Source organism: Cibotium barometz, chromosome 5 (genome assembly GCF_041138505.1).
Source record: "Cibotium barometz isolate CiBa-2024 chromosome 5, ASM4113850v1, whole genome shotgun sequence".
NCBI classification, from domain to species: Eukaryota; Viridiplantae; Streptophyta; class Polypodiopsida; order Cyatheales; family Cibotiaceae; genus Cibotium; species Cibotium barometz.
In genome coordinates, this window is record NC_141050.1 from 21,177,616 (window position 1) to 21,188,912 (window position 11,297).

Here is an 11,297-nt window from a genome sequence, read left to right on the forward strand (position 1 = left end):
GGGTAAAGGAAGATGATGACTCCATCAATTGACCTCCATGATGAGATGTGGGTGAGTATGCATGGGCATCAGGAGGCTTTGTACAATGTTACAAGCTAGCTAATAGAACCTGAGCTCTGATACCAATGTTGTGAATTAACCTCCATCACCATAGCATAAACTTGGCAAATAAGTAAGAAGAGCATAAAAAGCAAGATATGCATGACAAATCTCCCCCATGCACATGAGTGAGCGCGCTTCCTCATCCATGTATTTATATATTAGCAAAAAGTAACTGCTCAAAATACCTTGATACATTCCACTTTGGTCTATTAATATCAAAAAGTAAGTTGGTCTCCAAGCTTGGCTATTTACATTCAAATTGTAGCAATTTAATTAAACAAAACTATGGGCGGGCGACCATTGGTGCACACCAAAACCCGACGGCCACGCACTGGCCAGAAATCCATCACACCCACGCTACTCTGTGCACTGATTTGCTCACCAAAAACACAAGACACATTAAATCTCGCTTATCCGTCCATCACCATGTGACCACTGCTCCACGCTCTCGCGCATAGCTAGTCGTGATCATGCGACAAATGAGCGTACCATAAATACCACAAAAATATCAATCACAAAAATATCAAATAATTCCACAACTCACATTTCCATAATAGCGAATTTATCCTCTCTAATACGCGGCTGGGTTCTTAACAGTGAGCGTAGATTTTCTTTAAAAGCTTTATAAGCTTTGCTAAGAAAGCTTATATTATAAGCTTTATAATATAAGCTTATCTTTAAAGGTTTTCAAAGGGGTTCAAAGAAGAAAGAGAGCTCAAATTTTAGAAAAACAATTAGATTTAAAGGGAAAACAAATTCGCATTTTCAGGTTACAGAAAAACTTCAGATTAGATTTTCTCTTTTTTTGAAAAATTGGAAGCCTCTTGCAACAAAAAATTTGGGCATCCAAGAGCATCAAAAAAAAATCGACAATTCGTAGAGGTGCTATTTTGGCTCTAATTTCTTCACCGCATCAAGCATTGGTAGGATCTTTCAAGTGGCTTTAAATTTTTTACTGAAGTCAACCGAAAACTCAAGCTTCTTGACCATGCTCGGATTTTATTCAGAATTGGAGTAAAAGGACGATGTCAAGATCAACCATTTGACGACTTCAAACCCGAATTCAACGGTTCAAGAGCTAAGTTTCATGTCTTTATTTATTTATCTACATTATTAACCACACTTTCTTTATCTATCTATTTGCAATGGCCACTTTACCTACACAACCCACTATGCAAGAGAAAATCTTAACATTAAGCATCAAGTAAAGCGTTCAAAGCGCAAGCGTGACTCTTCCGACTCTGATGAGGAGGAAAGTGATCATGTTAGGCGCACTGTCAAAGATACTTTGCGAGCTTAGAGTTCTCAAAAAGATTCACGAATTAGCCGAAAGGCATTCACTTTCCAAAATTATGATGGCAAGAAGGATGCACGAGTTCTTATTGCATGGCTTAGCCAATTAGATGACTCTTTTTCAGGCAAAAAGTTCTCAAAAAAGGACAAGATCAAATGTGCCTGTAATGACTTGATCGAAAGTGCTACTTTATGGTGGAATGTGATCGAGCAGGGTAAACATCGAAAGTCTTACTACTTGGGGCACACATTTTTTGTAAACAAGCTTTGTATATACATGTACTAGCTTATACATATTTTAATTTATTTTGGAAAGCCTTAGTTTATCAAGCATAGACTTGAGCTTTAATATTTTGTAAAGCGTGATATGCTTTAAACCCTAGCCTCGATTTATGGACACTCTATTTTGAGCATAAGAAGGTGTTGTACATCTTTTTGTGTTTTTGGGGGCCTAATTTGGAATAAAGTATTACGTAAATACTCATGTGTGTGTGTGGAGAGGCCACACACATGAGGGGGGATGATTGCACTCAGTATTGGAGTCGTGACTTTTGAGCTAAGTATTATTTGTTATTCACTCAAATATTGAATATGTTGAACTTGTGGTTTTTGATGAGTTATTTGGTTTGATTTAATCAATTTCTTGCAAGTTTCCTTTTACTCTATTTTCCTAGAATTGGATTCGTGTCAGATGCATTGGTTTAAACCTTAGATGTGTTACATAAGGTATGTGTCTTATTAGCACCCCACTAGTAGGTGCTTTAGTCATGTGGGCATTAAGTGCAGTTAGTCTTGCACTGAGAGTTGGTAGCACACTCACAAGAGAAGGGATGTTTCATGGGTGCACTAGAATGAGATGTGACCCCTCTAGGGGGGTCCATGTGTGAAGTGGTGGTGGCTACCATGGTAATGATGGACATGTGGCTCAAAGGTAATAATGCGTCAATCATCATAGGTGCCATACTTGGTGGTGTGGTGCTTACCAATGAGGCAGAGTACTAGTAGTGTCTTGGGTGGGGAAAACTCTAGGATCTACGAGGGTGAAGTTCATTCTAGTATGCTCTTGAGTCTCTGCATGGCCTTGTGGGTTAGAAGATGTGGGTTGGCCCATGGTATAGCTGGTGATACTACAAAAGTAGGATCCACTAGGCTTACAAGAGGTGTTACCATTTCGCTCATCGTGGTCATTCTTGCTTTGGATGTCCTGACTTGCACCAAAGGTCTTTGGATCCTTTTATGTTCAATGATCCTATATATGTAATCGTAGATATCCTGCAAGCGTTTCTCCTCTGTTGTGGCCCTAGATATTGATTGGACAATCCCTTCCCAACTCACACCATAAGCTTGGTCGGTAGCAAAATCCACAAGAGTCTCTGTTGATGCTTCATACTCCTAATCATTTGTGAGAAGATGTTGATCCAAGATTTGCAAGCGTAGATCTTTCCCTGAGGTAGATGCAATGTTATTGCTTGTGTGGAGACTGACATGCACTACTTGGGTAGCCCTGGTTTGGGACTCGTGTTGGGCATACTGAATTGTTTGGGCTGCTAATCGTTCCTATGCCAATTGCAAAGTCTCTTCTTTCTTTGCTCTTGCAACCTAGATCAATGCCTTTACTGCCTTCACTTCTTCCAATGTTCTACCACCATCAGGCATAAGCACTTGTGCAAGGGGTGGTTCGATGGTCATAGTTGCAGCAAGTGCAACAGGAGCTGTATGGACAAGGATATCAACGTGAACGCTCCATGCTTATAATGATGAGAGTACACCAGTGTCTCTCTAGAGTTTACCACAACTCCTTCATCATGTGGTTTTTATGTAGTAAGATTTGGTTCAGAGGTAGCGAACCTTTGAGGTAACTAGCTATGCGGTCAAAAAGACTGGTAGCTGGCTTGACTGGTGAGGCCTAGTTAGGGTTCGTACTTCTTGGGACTGGGGATCCTTCTATTGACTCAAAATCTGACGATGTATCACTGGCCCCTAGTGCAGGTCCTTGTACAATGCTAAACTGGGTTCTGACTGAAGGTCCTCAGCCTAGTGTAGGGCAGGTACGTGCCTACCTCGATAGATGCGCTATCGTCTAAATAGGCCTCTAATACATGCCCAAGTTGTAGGTACATGTAAATATGGGGAGTTTCAAGGTCCCATAGATGCACCGAACAAGTTTAAGAATTTTTAAATTTTTAAATTTATTATTTTTATTTTTTACTTTTTGAAAATTTTTTTGGATTGTCCAAAGTTTTTCAAAACGTACCTTTTGTGTTTCTTAACCCATCTTGCAACAAAAATAGTGTATTTTTTGGGTTAGTCAAGCGCTACCAGGCGTTTTCTGCCATAGTTAAGCTCCTTAACTATGGAAAAATGAAAATTTTTGGGATGTCATAGAAGTTGCCTTAGCAATGGCCCAAAACATATATTAGGCAAACTTGTGCGTGCACTTTTCAAAAATTATATATATATATGTATATTTTACCCCCGTACCTTTTACCTTTTCCCTTTTTCCCTTTTACATTCTCTTTTTTATTTTTACTTTTAATTTTTAATTTTTAATTTTTAATTTGTTACTTTTTACTTTTTTCGGTTTACGATTTACGTTTATCCATTGGAAAAGAGTATTTCCGAAATCTTTGACTTGGGCACCTGCACGCATCAAATGCGTCCAGCCACTCAAAACTCACCCAAAAATGGGTATATGACAAGCTTTTGGGCTTTTGGGCTTTTTGGGCTAGTGGTACGCATTAAATGCGGATAGCTAGTGAAGATGCCCCATATTAGAGAGAGGATTAAGTGTAATTAACTCACATTAATTACACTAATGCAAAAACACAGAATGTGTAGAAAACACACAAATTTCTGTGCGTTGCAAATCCTCCCCTAGTTTTTGTTTTTATCTTGATTTCTCTACACGTAAGGAGTCGAAATTGGGATAAATACTATGCTAGGAAACTGATTTTATGGTCTATTTAACCCGATTCTTTCAATTTCATGTTTAATTGATAGTTTTTTTCTTTTTGAAATTGAAAAATGTTAAAAAAATAGGAAATGTTGAAAACCAAAAATTGAACTTGTAAATGATAAGTTAGAGTAGAGTTAATCTAAATGCACAAATTACAAAACTCATTGAAAATGCAAAATTACAGAAATTTAAAAAACATGCAGAAATTGAAAAACATGTAGAAATTGCAGAAATTGAACATAAATTTCTTAAGATTTCAACAACAATGCAACAAAATGGATAGATATGCGATGGGGGCTATTCTCCAGCAGTGGTGCCACTTATGGAAAGCCCTTGCACCATAGAAAGAGTGCAAAAACAAACCAATGTCATGGGGCTTTGCCCAACCACACTTGGGGGCATAAACTAGCTCAACCAAGAAGCCAATATTCCATAACCCAGCTCACAATTGCATGGGCAAGGTCTATCACTCACCTCATGAATACTTGTGCTTGGGATTCTCATAGGAGATGATGTTGCCACGCAACCGCACTCCAAAGCTCCACTCCGCCACTGTCGCAGTCCAAAGGACCCTCCTCACAGCTTACTCTCTCACACTCACTCACACACACACACACACACACACACACACATACATACATACATACATGGATGGTACATATATACATACATACATACATACATACATACATACATATAAATATAAATATAAATCTCAAAATTTGAAAGTATTATTTGATTTTTAAAAGTGCAATTACACTAGACCCGAGTTTTTTTTGGGCTTTGCAGTATTATGAGATGGTAGTTTCAACCCGAGTGCATGAGTACTCGACGTGCCTCATGGCCAAGTCTTGCCCCATGAGTGAGACTATCGCACTGAGGGTAAGGGCGTGCCTATCGGAGTGCGTGAGTGCTCGATGTGCCTCATGGTCAAGTCTTGCCCCATGAGTGAGACTTTCATCTGGGGTGTTTGACGTGCCTCATGGTCAAGTCTTGCCCCATGAGTGAGACTATCATCCCAGTCTCACTCATGGAGCAGGACTTGACCATGAGGCACGTAGAGCACTCACGCACGGCATGCCCTTGCCCCCAATGCGAGCGGTGTTTTTGGCGGGTTGCGTCCCGCGAGTATGCCCCTCCTTCACCCCGAAAGGGGGCTCGTCGGGCAAACAGTGAAGTGACGGTGGAATGGGGAAAAACGATGAAACGGTGACGCCGAGCTAATGGGTCGAGATGGAGGCCGGGCCGAATGTGTTAATGGAAGGCATGTGCCGAGGTGAGCCTTGCTTGCCAATGGAAGGCATGTGCCATTTCCACCTTGCTTGCCTTCCAAACCATCCCAACTTGCCATTGACACCTCACCATATCAGAGTTTCCCGCATCTTTCTAGTTCCTAGCCCCATGGCTCCATGAACGGTTGTTACGCGCCTCGAGCCCATTTCCATCCTCGACCCCATGCGGGCCGTTTCCACCTTGCTTGCCTTCCAAACCATCCCAACTTGTTGCCATTGATGCATCACCATATCAGAGTTTCCCACAACTTTCCAGTTCCTAGCCCCATGTCTCCATGAACAGTTCCCACGTCAAGTTTCCCTCTTGCCGGCCTGTTAGCCTGGCTCACCTTGGCACATGCCTTCCATCAACCCATCCGGCCTATCTCCATCTTGGCCTGTCGGCTCGGCGGCACTGTTTCGCCGTTTTTCCCCGTTTTGTCGTTTTCGCCGCTCTCACCGTTTCCCAAATGTCACTTCACCGTTTGCCTAACGAGCCCGCTTTCGGGGTAAGGGAGGGCATCCTTGCGGGACGTGGCCCGCCCAAAACACTGCTTGCATCGGGGGCAAGGGCGTGCCTGCCTGAGTGCGGAGTGCTCGACGTGCCTCATGGTCAAGTCTTGCCACACGAGTGTGACTATCATCCCATAATATGCACAATGAACAATGAACAGGGGCAATTTTTACCCATTTAAAATGGGATTCCCATTTAAATTGGGCTTTGAATTCCTCTCAAACCCGGTTGATGCTTTCTTGTTTATGATGATCACGATGCCACATCACGCCGTGTTTGTGCGCGCGCGCGTTTGATGGTCAAGCTTGGATTCTTGAAAGAAGGGTCATGTACGCTTGGATTCTGGCAAGAAGGGCTTGTGCGTTCTCACGGCTTGTTCTGGGCTCATCGGATTCTTCTACGTGCTTCCCTTGGGCGGCCCCAGCAAGCACCTGCTCGTGTAGAAATGAAGGTGAATAGATTAACTGTATGTTGTTTTTGTCAAGTGCTCTGTGTTGGGCATGTGCTATCACATGAAATTTTTATGGCTATGTGTTAGGTGTTCTGGTAATGCATGTAGTTTGTGCATCATCCAACCAACCATCCATCCATCCTTCCTTTCCAGCTAGCCATTTTGAAGACTACGATGTGCCCCGATCTTGCTCTAGGGGCTCTTTGTTTCACCCTTCAATAATGAAGGCTCTGATTCTATCATTTAACGTGAGTTTGCTGCCCCAGCATGAACATGGATGGAAGCTCCATCTTGCAAGGATAGATGAAGAAGGTAGACAATACATATCAGATTGTTGTTGACACGAGAGCACCGAGAGAGGCACTGTACTGCCTCCTGCAAGGCTGCACTGAAAGGAAAGAGGTGGCAGCTGGCAGACAATGTTATGATCACCTGGTGAGGAGTAAACTTGAAACATTTTCCTTTTGGGGAGACCAGCTTATCCGCTTGTTCACCTCATGTGGGAACTTGTTTGAAGCAAACCAGGTATTTTACAAGGTTCTTAATCCCAGCATTTACACATGGAATGCAATCATTTCAGCTCAGGTGCAGTTGGGTGATACCTGGAGTGCTCTTCAACTGTACCACAAAATGCAATTAGATGATGTAAGACCTGACAGGGTCACGTTCTTGTGGATTTTGAAAGCATGTAGCTGCCTAGCACACTCCTTCCAGGGGAGGATAATGCACATTCAGATTATTGGGAATGGACTTGGTGCAGACCAAGTTGTTGGAAACACCCTTGTTGACATGTTTGCAAAATGTGGGAGCCTATTAGAGGCACACAAAGTCTTTGAAAAATTGCTGATTCGAGATGAAGTGTCATGGGGTGCAATTATTGCAGGTTATGTCCAACATGGGCATGGATATCTTGCCCTAAAGCTTTTTGAGCATATGCAACAGGATGGCATTAGGCCTGATAGAGTCATTCTCTTATGTATCTCGAAAGCAGTTGCAAGCATTGGAGTGGTAACACAAGGCAGGCTTATTCATGATGAGGTAGTTAAAAATGGACTTGAATTAGATGTAGTGTTAGGTAGCTCCCTTATTGATATGTATGCTAAATGTGGTAGCATGGAGGAGGCCAAAAATCTGTTTGATAGATTGGCAAAACGGAATGTGGTATCATGGGGTGCACTAGTAGGAGGATTTTCGAACCAAGGGCATGACCTGATAGTCTTTGATCTTTATGAACAAATGCAGCATGAGGGTGTTCTAGCAGATAGAGTTATATTTTTGTGTGTCTTGAAATCATGTGGCAGCCTGGGTGCACTGCAGCAGGGACATCTCATAGATGGTCTCTTAAGGAAAAGGGGTCTCAATATAGATGTGGTACTCGGAAGTACGCTTATTGAAATGTACGTAAAGTGTGGGACTCTGGAGGACGCCTATAAAGTATTAATGGACTTGCCCAGTCAAAATGATGTTTCATGGAGTGCAATTATTGCAGGATATGCCATGTATGGTGATGAAAAGATGATTGGGCAATGTCTCTATGATATGAGACAGCAAGGGGTGACTCCTGATCAAATGATTTTTACTCAAATTCTCACTTCTTGTAGCCATGCAGGCTTGCTGGAGGATGGCTGTAAGTGCTTTAATTCTATGATGACTGATTATGGAATGATACCAAGTGTTGAGCATTACACTTGCATGGTTGATCTTCTTGGCCGTGCAGGATGCTTGGATGTGGCTGAAAGTTTAGTTGAGACTATGCCCATTCCACCAGACAATATTATGTGGAGGTCTCTGCTCACAGGCTGTAAAATTTACTCCAACGTTGAGCTGGGAAAGCGATGTTTTGATCGGCTTAGGACACTGGATTTCGATGCTGCTGCGCATATGCTCATGTCGGATATTTTTGCGGCCGCTCACATGTGCGAGGATGCTGATAAATTACAGGAGCTGAGACTTTGTGCAAGTGCTTCTAATAAATTTGGGAGGGCTTGGATTGAGGTTACCAATGAGGTTCATGAATTTTTTGTTAGAAATAAACTTGCTTTGCAAAATGATGAGCTTTTTGCAAAATTCAAAGGGTTAATGAGAACAGCAAAACAAGAAGGTTATCTTCCACAATTGGACACTGTGCTGGAGCTAATCCCAGATGATGTAGATGCATCGTGAGGCTTGTAGTTCCATGGGAAGGGAGAGCAGAAGGGTTCAATATGCATGGGTCTGTATTTACTATTTTGTGGAGTGTGGTGTGGATTCTGGAAGGAGGTGTTTCTACAAGTGGCACAGGTCAAATGACATGAATATATCGTGCATCTTCTAGGGTAAGGGGGCGTATATCAGGATGCCTTGTAAACAAGGGGGTGTGAAAGAACACTTCAGAAAAAATCACCAAAAACCCTTTGATAACAAGATTATGGCCATAATTCCCTTTTTTTTCTTATCACTGAGTTTGAGCAGGTAAAAAGAACACTCCAGCATCCAACTTTAGCACAAAGACTAGCAAATTGTGAGGAATCAGTTAGCTCTTTTTCATGGACAAGGCTCTGCTGCTGGACCCTCTTCTCTTTTTGGCCCACTTACTTTAGTTGAGAGGCAGTCAGAGCTTCACATTGACAGCAGTGAATTTTTAGACTGTCCTTTGATCTTGGGTAGAAATCACGAGAGTTTCGAGTTTGTCCTGGCCGCTAATGAATTTTTTAGACTGTCCTTTGATCATGGGTAGAAATCACAAGAGTTTCGAGTTTGTCCTGGCCGCTAATGAATTTTTTAGACTGTCCTTTGATCATGGGTAGAAATCACGAGAGAGTTTTGAGTTTGTCATGGCCTCTAATGAATTGGCAAGGATCGAGTGGATTAAGGACGGAGATCAAGCAAAGGGCTTGAGGATGGGCAGTCCAAAGGTTAGCAATATACATGGGGACATGAGGATACAGGTCACCACTTGCAGGCAGTAAGTGTGGTAGCTACTTTGAGGCAAGCTGCCGAAGGGAGGTGAGAACCTCAGGTCAAGCCAAGCAGACTAAAGGGCTCAACGATGTGTATGCATGGGGGATCAAAGGGATATGGGCAAGAGTAATTGTGTGTAGACAAGCTGGTTCATACACGGGGTCCAAGATCCTTTGGTATAAATAGGAGGGGTGGAACATTAAACCCGTGCTGGTAGTTACATCATTTTGTTTTTCTGCTTCTCTTGCTCAACAATGCATGATCTGCATAAAGCTTCCTTCTTCTGCAACAGTCTTGCATGATGGTGAAGCTTAGGTTTCATGATTTATGCCAAAGGTCTTTTTGTTAACAGTAATATGCACATTGCTGCCATGGCATCCAATTGAGTTCAGTAGTTCCTCTACTTTTTGAAGAGCTTTATGTTGTCTTTCCTTGCCTTGCATAGTAAATGCATAATCAACGTGACACTTGAGCAGACGATCAAACACACGCATGAATGCATGCAAAGTATAAAAGTGGACATTCTTGAGTTCGAATGGAATTACATGATTCCATTCGGGGTCTCTCAAATGCCTGTTTGGCTCAGTTCGAATGTTAGCAGACAAGATACCACCAACCCAATTACTAGCATTATCATCCACTATGTCATTCTCATCATCTTGATTCTCTAGCTTCCTCTTCCTTCATGCCTTCTTTTGTTTCTTTTCTCTCACCATTCTCATGCACCATGGACAAGGATTTAGGGTGTTAGCACCTTGTGGACACCCAAGAAGACACTTTATTGTCTTCAAGTCACCTCCTAAATGCTAGTCTATTGTATAAGTGCCCTTACCCTCCACTTCTAATTTTTTGCCTTGAATCTGTGCTTTAATGACATTGGTAATTCATGGTATCCTATCAAACATCCAAGCCAACACTTCATGTGTCTCCTTCGGTACTTCAAACGTCCCAAGCCACCATATGTCTCTCTCAGATTAGACACTAAAAGAGGAAAAACTTAACTTGCAAACCCTCTCCCTATTGCTCGTTTGATTGTCTGGGTTTTCGTTAAAACCTTCCAAAGGTAACTCAGTCTCCTAAATCATGTTGATCTCACTCTTTACATATGCCATTACCTCATTCATAAGTGTGATACTCATTCGTTATAACCTCTTGCCTTTCACAATCTGACACTCATCCACTTTCAACATAAAACTTACCTTGTCACCTTGCATGACAAACAAAAGTAGATAAGTTTTAATACTTGAAAGATTTTTTTCTTAGCTCGCAACAAAGAACGTAAAAAATTACTTACATTGTTTAGGCAGTCCGTAGAATAAGATCATAGCTCTCTGAAGACGTTGTAGATCAACAAATATATTGTTGAACTCATTGTAGGGATACATAATCTTACCATTTGTGCTTCGTTTTTTTTCCCAAGCTCCAATGGTTAATGTATCATTGATGCAATAGTACTCTCCATTTTTGTGTTTCACATCATCATTGCATGTCCTCTTTGCTAATCTTATCTTTATGTGGGGACAGGAAAAATAATCCTTGTGATGCCTTGTTTGCGGAGAGTATCTTTTAGCAATTGATGGAGTGTTTAATATCTTTTAGCAATTGATGGAGTGCTTAATATTCTTTTTATACTAATGCTCACCTCATCGCATGCATTCTGAACCTCCTCAATGCTTAGAAGATTAGTAAATCCATCCATTATCTCATTTGCAAGTACCTGACGTACATTCTTGTGACGTGGGTCTCGAATGATGGAAAGAATGTCATGCC

General features: G+C 41.8%; 1 protein-coding gene across 4 annotated transcripts; it reads left to right on the top strand.

The window, feature by feature from the left end:
* The first annotated feature begins 6,256 nt into the window (after window positions 1-6,256).
* On the top strand, window positions 6,257-9,896 carry LOC147638191 (putative pentatricopeptide repeat-containing protein At3g01580). Of its 4 annotated transcripts, none has more exons than XM_086798110.1 (2): window positions 6,257-6,587; window positions 6,854-9,896. In XM_086798110.1, the coding sequence occupies exon 2, from the start codon at window positions 6,891-6,893 to the stop codon at window positions 8,748-8,750; it is 1,860 nt and encodes a 619-aa protein (XP_086654236.1). In that variant the 5' UTR covers window positions 6,257-6,587; window positions 6,854-6,890; the 3' UTR covers window positions 8,751-9,896. The 4 variants fall into 4 exon arrangements, with proteins under 4 accessions (XP_086654236.1, XP_086654234.1, XP_086654235.1 ...); XM_086798108.1 differs by having other exon boundaries at window positions 6,259-6,587; window positions 6,675-9,896; XM_086798109.1 differs by having other exon boundaries at window positions 6,259-6,587; window positions 6,696-9,896.
* Window positions 9,897-11,297: the final 1,401 nt, after the last annotated feature.